The 16,301-nt window shown below is 39.0% G+C and overlaps 1 protein-coding gene across 2 annotated transcripts in view; it reads left to right on the top strand.

The window, feature by feature from the left end:
- The window catches only part of NIPAL2 (NIPA like domain containing 2), a 109,947-nt gene that overhangs the window by 49,249 nt on the left and 44,397 nt on the right, over window positions 1-16,301 (top strand). For both annotated transcript variants that reach the window (XM_054499919.2, XM_054499920.2), the window contains exon 4: window positions 14,199-14,258. In XM_054499919.2, the coding sequence (XP_054355894.1) occupies window positions 14,199-14,258 (60 nt within the window). The remainder of the gene's footprint in view (window positions 1-14,198; window positions 14,259-16,301) is intronic.

Here is a 16,301-nt window from a genome sequence, read left to right as displayed (position 1 = left end):
GCATTTGAGTTTGTAACCTGTCAACCAAATGTTCTTTTTCTCCCCAACTGAATCAGGTAAGAATATCATATCCATAATCACATTTGAGTAAAGTATAATTAATTGATTGTCTTAGCTTTGGGTTAGATTTGTCTTTAAGAAGTGATAATAAAGGGTAAAAAAACAGAGATAAATAAACAAAGTGAACAAAATCATTTAAAAATAGCCATGCCCTAAACATTGAAACAGTTATTGAACAGTCTTCTGTACCATTAAGCTTTTAATAAAAAATTATTATTTTAGGGGAAGAGAGTTTAAATAAAAAGCACACATATGTCTTAATGTTACAAATTTAAAAAGGGAATGCTCATTTACCTATTATTCTACAGACACAGGGTTCTAAACTGACATGTAAAAATCTGCCCTTGAGCTAAATTGCTAACAGAGAAGTTTGGCATTTAACTTCTCATTTATTAATCCTCATTAGTAGCTATTACAGAAGAACCTCAAACCAAGTATTTACAACTTTTCTGAATACTCATGCATCAGGTTAATTTATGGTTGGCTTTTTCTCTCTCGTGGCCTGCTATGGGTCTTAGAGCATCAAATAACTCTTCCATAATAACAGCTGGTCTTGGACCGAGTCTCATAAACTGAAGGATATCAGAGAGTAGATGAATGAAGGAAAAACCGAGGGTTGATTCCTAAGTAAATCAAGAAGCACAAGGAAGCGCAACACCAAGACACATACCTCGCTCTGGGACTGGCACCCTCCCCCACATCTAGACATGATTTGCAAGGCACCAGAAGCTTGCTTGGGCTTTATTTTATCTATTTTCATCTGGAAACCTGAATCCAAATGCCCATGTGTAGGTTTCCTTATGTGAACCTTGAACAGAATGAATCTCCATTTTGATTGCCAACCTAAGTGACACCTAATAGCCAAAAGGAGAACAGTTGACTCACCAATAGGAGTCAGTCCACAGTCAGCAGTCAGCAATTGCTGCTGAAAAGCTTCCTTAAAGCATTAGAGCTTCAAGGGCAACTGGATACATTAAATACATTAGACTGCTCCATGGAGGTACCATTTTGCACCAAAGGAAACACTAGAAGAAGGTTGTATGTCCTTTCCCCTTACAGATAGTATTCCTGCTGTCTTCCTCCGCCCTGCCCCCCATGACTCCTACAGAACCACCCTTTGGGTTTTGGTATATTATCTTTTCAAAATTTTTTATTTTTTAATGTAATTTTTAAAATTGTTTTAATTGACAAATAATTTTATATGTTTATGGGGTACAGTATGGTGTTTTGATAGATGTATACACTGTAGAAACATTACATCAGGCTAATTAACATATTTATCATCTCATCTACTTCTCATTTTGTATGGTTAAGAATATTTAGGCAAAAGACCGGGCGCAGTGGCTCACTCCTGTAATCCTAGCACTTTGTGAGGCCAAGGCGGGAGGATCACGAGGTTAGGAGCTCAAAACCAGCCTGGCCAACATAGTGAAACCCCATCTCTACTAAAAATACAAAAATTAGCCGGGCATGGTGGTGGGCTCCTATAGCCCCAGCTACTCAGGAGGCTGAGGCAGGAGAATCGCTTGAACTTGGGAAGCGGAAGTTGCAGTGAGCCGAGATCGCCAATGCACTCCAGCCTGGGTGACAGAGCCAGGCTCAGTTTAAAAAAAAAAAAAAAAAAAAAAAAATCAGTCAGGTGCAGTGGCTTTTGCCTGTAATCTCAGCACTTTGGAAGGCCAAAGTAGGAGAATCAATTGAGCCTAGATGTTTGAGACCAGCCTGGGCAACATAGTGAGACTCTGTCTCTACAAAAAAAATTAAAAATTAGCCAGGCGTGTTAGTATCCGGTATTGCCTATAGTCCCAGCTCCTTGGGAGGCTGAGGTGGGAGAATCACGTGAGCTCAGGAGGTTGAGGCTGCAGCGAGCCATGGTTGCGCCACTGCACTCCAGCCTGGGCAACAGAAGGAGACCCTGTCTCAAAAAAAAGAACTTTTAAAATCTACTCTTTTAGGAATTTTGAAATATGTATCACTATTAACTTGGTCACCATGCTGTGCAATAGATCGCTAAAACTTATTCCTCGTGTCTCAGTGAAATTTGATAAATTGGTATATTATCAACGGTACATTACCTTTTGCCTTTTATACCATGGTATACCAATGGTGTATTACCTTTCACCTTTTATTTTTTTAATGCATTATGGCCATTGTGGTCTAGTGCCTGACTCTGGAGTCACTGTGTGACATTGTGTAATAAACTTAAACTCTCCAAGCCTCAGCTTTTTTATCTGTAAAATGAGTATAACAATGCCAACTATCTCACTGAGATGCTGGGAGGATAGAAAGAGTTAATTATTCCGTGTCAAACCCTTAATAAGTAGAATATTCAGCCACCGTTATTGTGTATATATTTTCCTGTCATAATCATTGTATAAATATAATTTTCTACCTCTTTTAACATAATAGCATAAAATTTTCAATATCACTATGTAATTTTCCATAATAATTTCTATTAGCTGCATAATATTCTACTGATTATTGCTGAACGTTTAGATTATTCCAGTTTTCCACTATGAAAAATAATTTTGCAATTGACACCTTTAGGCTTGAGACTCTCCATTTTTTGGAATACTTCCTTAGGACAGATTCACAGATGCAGAATTACTAGATCAAAGAATTTGAATAGTTTGATGCTGTTGATAGATATTGTAAAATCACTCATCAGAAAGTTTCTATCAATTTACAATGACTCTAGCAATGTGAGGGAGTATGGACTTTACTTCTTCCTTGTCAATACTCAGCCTTAAAATTGTGTGTGGAAAAGAGCACCTGGCTCTAAATTATCTTTATTACTGATGATTTGGACTTTCCCCTATGTGTTTGTCTACTCTCATTTGTGAATTACTTGTATTCCTGTCCATTCATTTATCCACTGGGGTTGTGTTTCTTTGTGTACTGGTGGGTATACCTGTTCACACATATCATCACTAAGTAAAGAAAAGATGCTGTGTCAAATCTTGGTGTTTTCAGTTATACCTGCACACATAGACCATGGTCATCTTGGAAAACAAAGGACCTGTCTCTTTTCCCTCAAATACTCAAAGCCACCTGGGAAAACACAAAGAGCACAGCTTGATCCATGCACTCTTATTTCTAATAACTGACTGTTTATAAAATGTTCAAGCAAGGAGAATAATTAGAAAGGACGAAGCACAAATGCTTCCTTTCACTGGTTGAGGAAATAAAACTGAGGCTAGCACACTAACATGTGCTGTATTCCATAGCTGGTTCTGGACAGAGCAACACTCAAACCCAGGTGTTCTACATCCCAGCCCAGCACCCGACCACCTAGGCAGTGTTGTGGAACTTCAGTTCTTCAACAGGACCTTCTTCTTTTCACCTGGAGTGATACTCTGAGCAACAAAACAGTAGGGAAGTCTTTGGCTAATTCCTGTCTGTATTCCACTTCCCAGCATTCTCATGAATCAGCCTCAGCCTTTCCAATAGAGCATTTCTTTAAGGATAATGAAGTAAGAATGAGTTGAAGACAGCTCAGCTCAGATTAGACCCCCTTTTGCAAATTTTATATATCGGCCCCAAGATAAGATGATTCTTGGGCAACTGCAATAGCACCATCCGCCATCAATTGTTGATAAGCTTGTGGGGAAAGGGTGTCACATTTTATAAACATTTCCCACCTGCCAAGAATAACAGTTCACTGACTATGGGCAGTGAGTTTTGGCTGGGAAAATAGCCTGTCTGAATCAGGGACATTTTATTAACCTGCTAGGACTATTGTGTACTTAGGAGAGCCCGCATCTTCCTCCTGGTTTTTCTTACATCAGTTTTCCCCCCGAAAATGTACTTTTTAATAAAGCACCAAGATCAGTGAGCACTCTCTGTAGACCCGTGTCTTCTGAAGGCCAGAGGGAAAAGCATTCATGAGTCTCTGCCCAAACATGTCTCAAAACAAAAATGTACACATAATTGATTGCTTAAGTAAATATCCAGTCATAACTGTGGTTTAACCATAACTAGTACAAATCTGTTTAATTTACAGCTATGTTCTGTTTTAATGCTTTTTAAATGATTAATCTTGAAATGCTCTATTTTTGAATATTAAATTTTACTATAGGAATAAAAGTATAATAGATTTCCCCCTTTTCTAGGCGTTCATTAGGCAATGGTTATTATGATAGCAACTACTAGAAAGTGTTGGTCTTGATAGACCTCTGATTACAAACATATATGAGAGTACTTCAGTTTATGTTTTTCTCATTTGAAAAATGTACTACTCTACTTAAAAGTCATGTTATTAGCTGTTGCTCAATACTGCCTTTTTGCTCAGCACAGCTCTCATTTTCGCATATTTTGCAAGATAAATGAGTTGAAAGTAAATGTATCTTAATAGAATGTTCTTTTTTATTGCCTTTTTTACTAGATAAATCAAACTAAAAAAATCTTCTTGTTCTATTACCTAAAAATTTTGTAGAAAATCTCATGTTCTCTTAAAACAGAAAAAAAAAATGTTATTGGCTGAATGTGGAAGTGCATTAGACTTCTATTATCTTTCAGAAAGGAAGAGTAGCATACTTATGTTTCATAAAATTCTGACAATTGTTTTATAGCAATTGATATAATTTGATACAAGTAGTGTATTTCCAGTTTTTTATTACCAATCATGTCCCTTTTACTTTTAGCAATGAAATTATTTCCCATATAACATTTTCCCCTCTTCCTTCTGAACGTAAATGTATTTATGAAACTGTGGCTTGGCAACAAGAAAAGTAAAATGATGTGTTTTCTTACTTCAAGGGAGCCAATGGGGTATAGTGTACTAGAAAGAGCTCTGGACTGAGAGCAAGGAAATATGAGTGCCAGTTCCATCTCTGCTGTAATGTAAATGTGTTTTAAATGGATGGATCAGTGAATAGACAAACAAATTCTTTGGACCTCAGTTTCCCAATTATCAAGTTTAGAACCTGGAGTAGATTATGTCTATGTCTCCTACTACCTTAAAATCTCCTCATTCCATGTAAGCAATGTTTCCCTTCTTACTATAATCCTTTGTAGTGAAATGGTCATCTCAAGGATTGTTATAATGGAACACATTTGGTATGTGTTAATGTAGCGACACTTCACCTATGTTTTATTGCTAATCGATCTCCTACTTAGAAACATCCCTTACTTAATTACACAGGAAGTCTGTGATTGGAGGGTAGGGTAGGGGTTTGGGTTTTTAATACCTTTTCTCATGCTCTACCATGTGAAATTAGTTTCCCTGGATTATTTTGGTCCAAATCTGAAATAGAAAATGTGCATACACTTTTATACCTATCCCAAATTCATTTCTTACTTTAATGAGCCATGTAGTCATGCATTAGTTTATCTACAGAAAACCTTGCTTTAATGTTTTAAAACCACAACACTCAAACTCATGTTTGATGAGCATTTCCCATGCCTGGTTTACTCTGTGTGAAACTTCCATTCCTGTAAGTAACCTGCCCAGGAAAAGGTTTTTTTTTTTTTTTAATAATATATTAAAGGCATTATTTTTTTTCTATTATACTTTAAGTTTTAGAGTACATGTGCACAATGTGCAGGTTAGTTACATATGTATACATGTGCCATGTTGGTGTGCTGCACCCATTAACTCATCATTTAGCATTAGGTATATCTCCTAATGCTATCCCTCCCCCCTCCCCCCACCCCACAACTGTCCCCAGAGTGTGATGTTCCCCTTCCTGTGTCCATGTGTTCTCATTGTTCAATTCCCATCTATGAGTGAGAACATGCGGTGTTTGGTTTTTTGTCCTTGTGATAGTTTACTGAGAATGATGATTTCCCATTTCATCCATGTCCCTACAAAGGACATGAACTCATCATTTTTTATGGCTGCATAGTATTCCATGGTGTATATGTGCCACATTTTCTTAATCCAGTCTATCATTGTTGGACATTTGGATGGTTCCAAGTCTTTGCTATTGTGAATAGTGCCACAATAAACATACGTATGCATGTGTCTTTATAGCAGCATGATTTATAGTCCTTTGGGTATATACCCAGTAATGGGATGCCTGGGTCAAATGGTATTTCTAGTTCTAGATCCCTGAGGAATCGCCACACTGACTTCCACAATGGTTGAACTAGTTTACAGTCCCACCAACAGTGTAAAAGTGTTCCTATTTCTCCACATCCTCTCCAGCACCTGTTGTTTCCTGACTTTTTAATGATTGCCATTCTAACTGGTGTGAGATGGTATCTCATTGTGGTTTTGATTTGCATTTCTCTGATGGCCAGTGATGATGAGCATTTTTTCACGTGTCTTTTGGCTGCATAAATGTCTTCTTTTGAGAAGTGTCTGTTCATATCCTTTGCCCACTTTTTGATGGGGTTGTTTGTTTTTTTCTTGTAAATTTGTTTGAGTTCATTGTAGATTCTGGATATTAGCCCTTTGTCAGATGAGTAGGTTGCGAAAATTTTCTCCCATTTTGTAGGTTGCCTGTTCACTCTGATGGTAGTTTCTTTTGCTGTGCAGAAGCTCTTTAGTTTAATTAGATCCCATTTGTCAATTTTGGCTTTTGTTGCCATTGCTTTTGGTGTTTTAGACATGAAGTCCTTGCCCATGCCTATGTCCTGAATGGTAATGCCTAGGTTTTCTTCTAGGGTTTTTATGGTTTTAGGTCTAATGTTTAAGTCTTTAATCCATCTTGAATTAATTTTTGTATAAGGTGTAAGGAAGGGATCCAGTTTCAGCTTTCTACATATGGCTAGCCAGTTTTCCCAGCACCATTTATTAAATAGGGAATCCTTTCCCCATTGCTTCTTTTTCTCAGGTTTGTCAAAGATCAGATAGTTGTAGATATGCGACATTATTTCTGAGGGCTCTGTTCTGTTCCATTGATCTATGTCTCTGTTTTGGTACCAGTACCATGCTGTTTTGGTTACTGTAGCCTTGTAGTATAGTTTGAAGTCAGGTAGCGTGATGCCTCCAGCTTTGTTCTTTTGGCTTAGGATTGACTTGGCGATGTGGGATCTTTTTTGGTTCCATATGAACTTTAAAGTAGTTTTTTCCAATTCTGTGAAGAAACTCATTGGTAGCTTCATGGGGATGGCATTGAATCTATAAATTACCTTGGGCAGTATGGCCATTTTCACGATATTGATTCTTCCTACCCATGAGCATGGAATGTTCTTCCATTTGTTTGTATCCTCTTTTATTCCCTTGAGCAGTGGTTTGTAGTTCTCCTTGAAGAGGTCCTTCACGTCCCTTGTAAGTTGGATTCCTAAGTATTTTATTCTCTTTGAAGTGATTGTGAATGGGAGTTCACTCATGATTTGGCTCTCTGTTACTGGTGTATAAGAATGCTTGTGATTTTTGTACATTGATTTTGTATCCTGAGACTTTGCTGAAGTTGCTTATCAGCTTAAGGAGATTTTGGGCTGAGACAATGGGGTTTTCTAGATATACAATCATGTCGTCTGCAAACAGGGACAATTTGACTTCCTCTTTTCCTAATTGAATACCCTTTATTTCCTTCTCCTGCCTAATTGCCCTGGCCAGAACCTCCAACACTATGTTGAATAGGAGTGGTGAGAGAGGGCATCCCTGTCTTGTACCGGTTTTCAAAGGGAATGCTTCCAGTTTTTGCCCATTCAGTATGATATTGGCTGTGGGTTTGTCATAGATAGCTCTTATTATTTTGAGATACGTCCCATCAATACCTAATTTATTGAGAGTTTTTAGCATGAAGCATTGTTGAATTTTGTCAAAGGCCTTTTCTGCATCTATTGAGATAATCATGTGGTTTTTGTCTTTGGTTCTGTTTATATGCTGGATTACATTTATTGATTTGCGTATATTGAATCAGCCTTGCATCCCAGGGATGAAGCCCATTTGATCATAGTGGATAAGCTTTTTGATGTCCTGCTGGATTCGGTTTGCCAGTATTTTATTGAGGATTTTTGCATCAATGTTCATCAAGGATATTGGTCTAAAATTCTCTTTTTTGGTTGTGTCTCTGCCAGTCTTTGGTATCAGGATGATGCTGGCCTCATAAAATGAGTTAGGGAGGATTCCCTCTTTTTCTATTGATTGGAATAGTTTCAGAAGGAATGGTACCAGTTCCTCCTTGTACCTCTGGTAGAATTCAGCTGTGAATCCATCTGGTCCTGGACTCTTTTTGGTTGGTAAGCTATTGATTATTGCCACAATTTCAGATCCTGTTATTGGTCTATTCAGAGATTCAGTTTCTTCCTGGTTTAGTCTTGGGAGAGTGTATGTGTCAAGGAATTTATCCATTTCTTCTAGATTTTCTAGTTTATTTGCGTAGAGGTGTTTATAGTATTCTCTGATGGTAGTTTGTATTTCTGTGGGATTGGTGGTGATATCCCCTTTGTCATTTTTTATTGCGTCTATTTGATTCTTCTCTCTTTTTTTCTTTATTAGTCTTGCTAGCGGTCTATCAATTTTGTTGATCCTTTCAAAAAGCCAGCTCCTGGATTCATTAATTTTTTGAAGGGTTTTTTTGGTCTCTATTTCCTTCAATTCTGCTCTGATTTTAGTTATTTCTTGCCTTCTGCTAGCTTTCGAATGTGTTTGCTCTTGCTTTTCTAGTTCTTTTAATTGTGATGTTAGGGTGTCAATTTTGGATCTTTCATGCTTTCTCTTGTGGGCATTTAGTGCTATAAATTTCCCTCTACGCACTGCTTTGAATGTGTCCCAGAGATTCTGATATGTTGTGTCTTTGTTCTCATTGGTTTCAAAGAACATCTTTATTTCTTCCTTCATTTCGTTATGTACCCAGTAGTCATTCAGGAGCAGGTTGTTCAGTTTCCATGTAGTTGAGCAGTTTTGAGTGAGTTTCTTAATCCTGAGTTCTAGTTTGATTGCACTGTGGTCTGAGAGACAGTTTGTTATAATTTCAGTTCTTTTACATTTGCTGAGGAGAGCTTTACTTCCAACTATGTGGTCAATTTTGGAATAGGTGTGGTGTGGTGCTGAAAAAAATGTGTATTCTGTTGATTTGGGGTGGAGAGTTCTGTATATGTCTATTAGGTCTGCTTGGTGCAGAGCTGAGTTCAAGTCCTGGATATCCTTGTTAATTTTCTGTCTCGTTGATCTGTCTAATGTTGACAGTGGGGTGTTAAAGTCTCCCATTATTATTGTGTGGGAGTCTAAGTCTCTTTGTAGGTCACTCAGGACTTGCTTTATGAATCTGGGTGCTCCTGTATTGGGTGCATATATATTTAGGATAGTTAGCTCTTCTTGTTGAATTGATCCCTTTACCATTATGTAATGGCCTTCTTTGTCTCTTTTGATCTTTGTTGGTTTAAAGTCTGTTTTATCAGAGACTAGGATTGCAACCCCTGCCTTTTTTTGCTTTCCATTTGCTTGGTAGATCTTCCTCCATCCTTTTATTTTGAGCCTATGTGTGTCTCTGCACGTGAGATGGGTTTACTGAATACAGCACACTGATGGATCTTGACTCTTTATCCAATTTGCCAGTCTGTGTCTCTTAATTGGAGCATTTAGTCCATTTACATTTAAAGTTAATATTGTTATGTGTGAATCTGATCCTGTCATTATGATGTTAGCTGGTTATTTTGCTCGTTAGTTGATGCAGTTTCTTCCTAGTCTCGATGGTCTTTACATTTTGGCATGATTTTGCAGCAGCTGGTACCGGTTGTGCCTTTCCATGTTTAGTGCTTCCTTCAGGAGCTCTTTTAGGGTAGGCCTGGTGGTGACAAAATCTCTCAGCATTTGCTTGTCTGTAAAGTATTTTATTTCTCCTTCACTTATGAAGCTTAGTTTGGCTGGATATGAAATTCTGGGTTGAAAATTCTTTTCTTTAAGAATGTTGAATATTGGCCCCCAGTCTCTTCTGGCTTGTAGAGTTTCTGCCAAGAGATCCACTGTTAGTCTGATGGGCTTCCCTTTGTGGGTAACCCGACCTTTCTCTCTGGCAGCCCTTAACATTTTTTCCTTCATTTCAACTTTGGTGAATCTGACAATTACGTGTCTTGGAGTTGCTCTTCTCGAGGAGTATCTTTGTGGTGTTCTCTGTATTTCCTGAATCTGAATGTTGGCCTGCCTTGCTAGATTGGGGAAATTCTCCTGGTTAATATCCTGCAGAGTGTTTTCCAACTTGGTTCCATTCTCCCCGTCACTTTCAGGTACACGAATCAGACGCAGATTTGGTCTTTTCACATAGTCCCATATTTCTTGGAGGCTTTGTTCGTTTCTTTTTATTCTTTTTTCTCTAAACTTCCCTTCTCGCTTCATTTCATTTATTTCATCTTCCAGGGCTGATACCCTTTCTTCCATTTGATCGCATCAGCTCCCGAGGCTTCTGCATTCTTCACGTAGTTCTCAAGCCTTGGCTTTCAGCTCCATCAGCTCCTTTAAGCACTTCTCTGTATTGGTTATTCTAGTTATACATTTGTCTAAAGTTTTTTCAAAGTTTTCAACTTCTTTGCCTTTGGTTTGAATTTCCTCCTGTAGCTCAGAGTAGTTTGATCGTCTGAAGCCTTCTCTCAACTCGTCAAAGTCATTCTCCGTCCAGCTTTGTTCCGTTGCTGGTGAGGAACTGCGTTCTTTTGGAGGAGGAGAGGCGCTCTGCTTTTTAGAGTTTCCAGTTTTTCTGCTCTGTTTTTTCCCCATCTTTGTGGTTTTATCTACTTTTGGTCTTTGATGATGGTAATGTACAGATGGGTTTTTGGTGTGGATGTCCTTTCTGTTTGTTAGTTTTCCTTCTAACAGACAGGACCCTCAGCTGCAGGTCTGTTGGAGTTTGCTAGAGGTCCACTCACGACCCTGTTTGCCTGGGTATCAGCAGCGATGGCTGCAGAACAGTGGTGGCTGTAGAACAGCGGTGGCTGTAGAACAGCGGATCTTGGTGAACCGCAAATGTTGCTGCCTGATCGTTCCTCTGGAAGTTTTGTCTCAGAGGAGTACCCAGCCGTGTGTGGTGTCAGTCTGCCCCTACTTGGGGGTGCCTCCCAGTTAGGCTGCTTGGGGGTCAGGGGTCAGGGACCCACTTGAGGAGGCAGTCTGCCCAATCTCAGATCTCCAGCTATGTGTTGGGAGAACCACTGCTCTCCTCAAAACTGTCAGACAGGGACATTTAAGTCTGCAGAGGTTACTGCTGTCTTTTTGTTTGTCTATGCCCTGCCCCCAGAGGTGGAGCCTACAGAAGCAGGCAGGCCTCCTTGAGCTGTGGTGGGCTCCACCCAGTTCAAGCTTCCGGGCTGCTTTGTTTACCTAAGCCAGCCCGGGCAATGGCGGGCGCCCCTCCCCCAGCCTCGCTGCCACCTTGCAGTTTGATCTCAGACTGCTGTGCTAGCAATCAGCGAGACTCCGTGGGCGTAGGACCCTCCGAGCCAGGTGCGGGCTATAATCTCCTGGTGCCCCGTTTCCTAAGCCCGTCGGAAAAGCACAGTATTTGGGTGGGAGTGGCCCGATTTTCCAGGTGCCGTCTGTCACCCCTTTCCTTGACCAGGAAAGGGAACTCCCTGACCCCTTGCACTTCCTGAGTGAGGCAATGCCTCGCCCTGCTTCGGCTGGCGCACGGTGCGCTGCACCTACTGTCCTGCGCCCACTGTCTGGCACTCCCTAGTGAGATGAACCCGGTACCTCAGATGGAAATGCAGAAATCACCCATCTACTGCATTGCTCACGCTGGGAGCTGTAGACTGGAGCTGTTCCTATTCGGCCATCTTGGCTCCTCCCTCCCCAGGAAAAGTTTTGAAGGACAAAGATCAACCAGAATGAGAAAAAGCTAAGTTGAGAGAAAAAAAAAAAAAAAGGAAACAAATAGCATCTCATCTTATCCTACAAGAGGGTTTCTGGTGTGGACTTATTTTGTTTTCAATAAATTGCCAGAATATCAGATATAGTCACATTCAAATTTAACCACAGCATCTGTTTAATGGATTATTATACCAACATTAAAATTATGTCTATGAAGAATTCTTGATGACATGGCAAATTGTAATGTGTTAACTGAGGAAACTGAGAAAGCAAATTTGATATTAAAGTTTGATCTCAACTGAAGAGAAATAAAAACACCAATATATTAACTGTAATTTTCTTTACAGGATGATATTATTTTATGATAATTTTTCTTTCCTGTACTTTTAAAAAACAACCAGCAAATAGTTTTTGTTAAAAATTTACAGCATATATTATGTTGTGTATCTTTTTGCATTATTGCAATTTTGGATTTCCCACGCCTATTCTCATAGAGAAATGGCCCCATAAGAGGGACAACTCGGAGAGGTTCAGTTTAACCCTGGTACCTGAGGCGACAGTAGCAGACCATGGCTCGACTGTGAGGGAGACAGTCCAGTAGTGTCACTAATGGGAAAGAGAACAACTGCAAGGCTGAGATCCCACACTCTTTCATTTCATTCAATGAGCATTTACTGAACACCTTTTATGTGCTAGATACAGCTACTCACTGAAGATCTTAGAAGAATAAGAAGACATATCTCAGATTAAAAGGAACTGATGGTCTTTTGGGGGAAAACAGGCAAATAAATCTTAGGTGTAGTGAAAAAGCTATACACAGGGGTAATCAGAGCATAAGGGTGGTGGGATCAGCTCGGCCCAGGGGAATCCAGAGATGACACTTGAGTCTAGAGCTGGTCACAAGGACAGGGGCAGAGCTGGACATGTAAAAGCCATTAAGCATGAACTGCATGGTGGATTCTGGGAATTATAATTACTTCAGTAAGGGTAGGCTACAGATTATCAAATAAAGACAAATGTGGTAACCAAAGCATCAGAAGCAAAATCATAGCTCTTTGAGTGTTCTGCTTGGTAGTGTGGCCTTTGTCCTGTAGACCAGCCACTTAGGGGTTTGAAAGCAGTGGATTTACATTAGATTTGCATTTTAGAGCGATTACTCTGGTGGTGGTATGGGGAAAGGGGAAAAGGGGGAAATGGGAGGTCAGAGGGAAGCTAAAGGTCTAAGCCAGAGGAAAAGCTGCCCTGAGCTTGGGATAGGGCTGGTGATCACAGGAATGAAGAGTCGGGAACAGACCTAACAAAGAGTGAAATAAGGCTGGTTGCGGTGGATTACACCTGTAATCCCAATACTTTGGGAGGTCGAGGCAGGAGGATCACTTGAGCCCAGGAGTTTGACACCAGCCTGGGCAACATAGTGAGACCCCATTTCTACAAAAAAAAATTTTAATTAGCTGGGCATGGTGGCTTGAGCCTGTGGTCCCAGCTACTCGAGAGGATCACTTGAGCCTAGGAGTCCAATGTTGCAGTGAGTTATGATCTTGCCACTGCACTCCAGCCTGGGCAACAGCACAAAACCCTGTCTCAAAAAAAAGAAAAAAATGGAGTGGACTATAGACTTAGACCCAGTGACCTATTGGATGTGGATCGTCAAATAGAAGAGAAATAGGAGGAGTCCTGGGATTCTGGTGTTAATAAGTAGATACAGGAATTGTTGGAACAGGAATTATGGGAGGAGATGCTGGGAAATCATGAGTTTCAATTTAGCACATATTTAAAGTTCTTCCTGTCCTTTGTTTTTGTTTTTTTTTTTTTCTGAGACAGGATCTCCTTCTGTCACTGAGGCTGTAGTACAATGGTGCCATCATGGCTCACTGCAGCCTCAACCACCCAGGCTCAAGAAATCCACCCACCTCAGCCTCCCCAGTAGCTAGGACTACAGGCCCACGCCACCACGCCCCACTAATTTTTTGTATTTTAAGTAGAAATGGGGTGTTTCACTATGTTGCCCAGGCTTATCTTGAACTCCTGGACTCAAGTGGTCCTCCCAAAGTGCTGAGGCTTACAGGCGTGAGCCACTGCACCCTGCCCCATCCTTCTTTCTTTCCTTCCTTTCTATCTCTTCCTGTCTTTCTATCCCTTCCTGCTCTTTCTGCCTTTCTTCTTTCTTTCCATTCATTTGTTCTGTCATTTAGTAAACTTTTATTAAGCCTTCGCTATATACAAGACACTGTGTCAGCCACATCCATTGTAAACAACACCAATTTCCACATGTCCTCAGCCACAGAGAGAAGAAAGGCCTTTTTATAGCCACAACTGCTGAATGTCTCTGATCAGGACACAGCTCATCAGGCATAAGGCACAAATTGCTTAACTTCTTTCAAATGGCATTGCGTAATAGACACTTTCATATTGAAACTACCACTAATGGCCATTTTCTTTATAGGTAGTGCCATTATTTCTGTTACATTTCTGAAAGACAATTTGAGAGCCTCAGACTTACTAGGTAAGTAATTATTTAATTCATGTAATTGTAGCATTGCTTGATCAGGAAATAAATAATACAATCTAAAAAATATGTGCGATAAAAACTGGAAACAAATTACTGAAATGGGTGTAAGTCTCATTTAGAGTCAAGCATTATTCTGTCTTGGAGCTGCCATCTCTTCTCGCATAAAATATTTCCATTTCTATTGTGACTACTGCTAAACGTGATCAATTTTTGCTATAGCAAATTATTAATTAATAATTATGAATTATTATAAAATAATTTATAATGGATTATTATAACATTAATCAATTGAAGAGATGATATTATTATAATGCATTGAATCATAATTTCATAACATTTTATTATTATAATAACCCATTAAAATACAAATACTTTAGGCACTTTAAATAAAACAATGCCTCCCCTCTTCCAGGGAGATCATATTTTTTTAAAAAATTGAGCTCTAAATGTGACACTAGTGTTGGTATGTTGAGCATTTGTATATTTTATAATGGGTTATTATAATAATATTAATGTTATAAAATTTTATGAACACAATAAAATTCAATGAAAACATCTGTGTTACCTAATAGACTATTACACTCCAAAGGATATATTTGTTATATTGTTACACGAAAGTATTGCATAAAAATGAAAACCACAAAAAATTTGATGCACCAACTAACTAAAATTTATATTTGGCTTTTCCCAAAAGTAGCACAGAACATTGTTCTTAAATATTTTATTTGGAAATACAGTTATTAATGGAAAATGACAGTAGCCCTCCTGGCTGTAAGAAACATTTCTGATGTATGGCAAAGCCATCATTTATGTATTGAATTTTCCAGCTATTGTTGGACATATCATTGGTGAGAAGAATTATAGAGATTCATATTTTCTTCCGTGACAAAATCCTGTTTGAATTGCTGCTGACATATGATAATGAATACAAATACTTTAGGCACTTTAAATAAAACAATGCCTACCCTCTTCCAGGGAGATCATATTTTTTTAAAATTTTCAGCTCTAAATGTGACACCAGTGTTGGTATGTTGAGCATTTGTTTTCCCTGATCATGTTTCCCTTGAGCATAATGTCTTGAAAATGTTTTCTCTTTTTCTTTTCCTCCTTGGTTTGATTCTGCTAGCAGAGTTTTTAGTCAACATTGTCAAATTTTTCATGGTTAAATGTTTTTCTAAATGCATTCACATGCGGATTCTATCTCTTCCAACATATTATTTTTCTATACCCTTTTTTATATATTGTGGTTTGTAGAATCATTTGGGGAAGTTGTATGGACTCAGAAATAAGAATGGCCAATGCCTGATGCAGTGGCTGATGCCTATAATCCCAGCACTTTGGGAGGCCGAGGCAGATGGATTGCTTGAGTCCAGGAGTTCGAGATCAGCTTCAGCAACATGGCAAAACCCCGTCTCTACTAAAAATAAAACCACAAAAAAATAGCCTGGTATGGTGGCATGCACTTGTAGTCCCAGCTACTTGGGAGGCTGAGGCAGGAGGATCACCAGAGCCTGGGAGGACGAGGCTGCAGTGAACCAAGATTGCACCACTGCACTCCAGCCTGGGCAACCGGAGTGAGACTCTATCTCAAAAAGCAAAAAAAAATGACCAATACCTGATTTATAAACTAAAAATTAGGTCCTAGATATATTATTTTTCTCATTTATCAAGTGGCTTAAGGGAACTTTAAATACTTTTATCTAATATCTGTCATCTTTTATAGTTAATGGTTGAATAATAATCAAGTTAATCTAAGGTATTTAATGACAGAATGCAGATATAAAGGGGGATTTGCTAACTAATCTTGAATATTAGTGATAAACGATGATTAAGACAGAATCCCCATCCTCAAATAATTTATAGTCCATGATAAAATATATTCATAAATAAGTTTTTTTTAAGTAGAAAAGAATATGTGCCATAATGTCATGAGTCTTTAGTTTAGAAGTGTTTCTGAATCAGCACTGCTGACATTTTGGTCCAGATCATTCTTCATTGTAGGGGCTGCCCTGTGCACTGTAGGATCATTAAGATCCC

Source organism: Pongo pygmaeus, chromosome 7 (assembly GCF_028885625.2).
Source record: "Pongo pygmaeus isolate AG05252 chromosome 7, NHGRI_mPonPyg2-v2.0_pri, whole genome shotgun sequence".
Lineage (NCBI taxonomy): Eukaryota > Metazoa > Chordata > Mammalia > Primates > Hominidae > Pongo > Pongo pygmaeus.
Note: the sequence above shows the minus strand (reverse complement) of the source record. Positions and strands in the feature narration are given on the sequence as shown.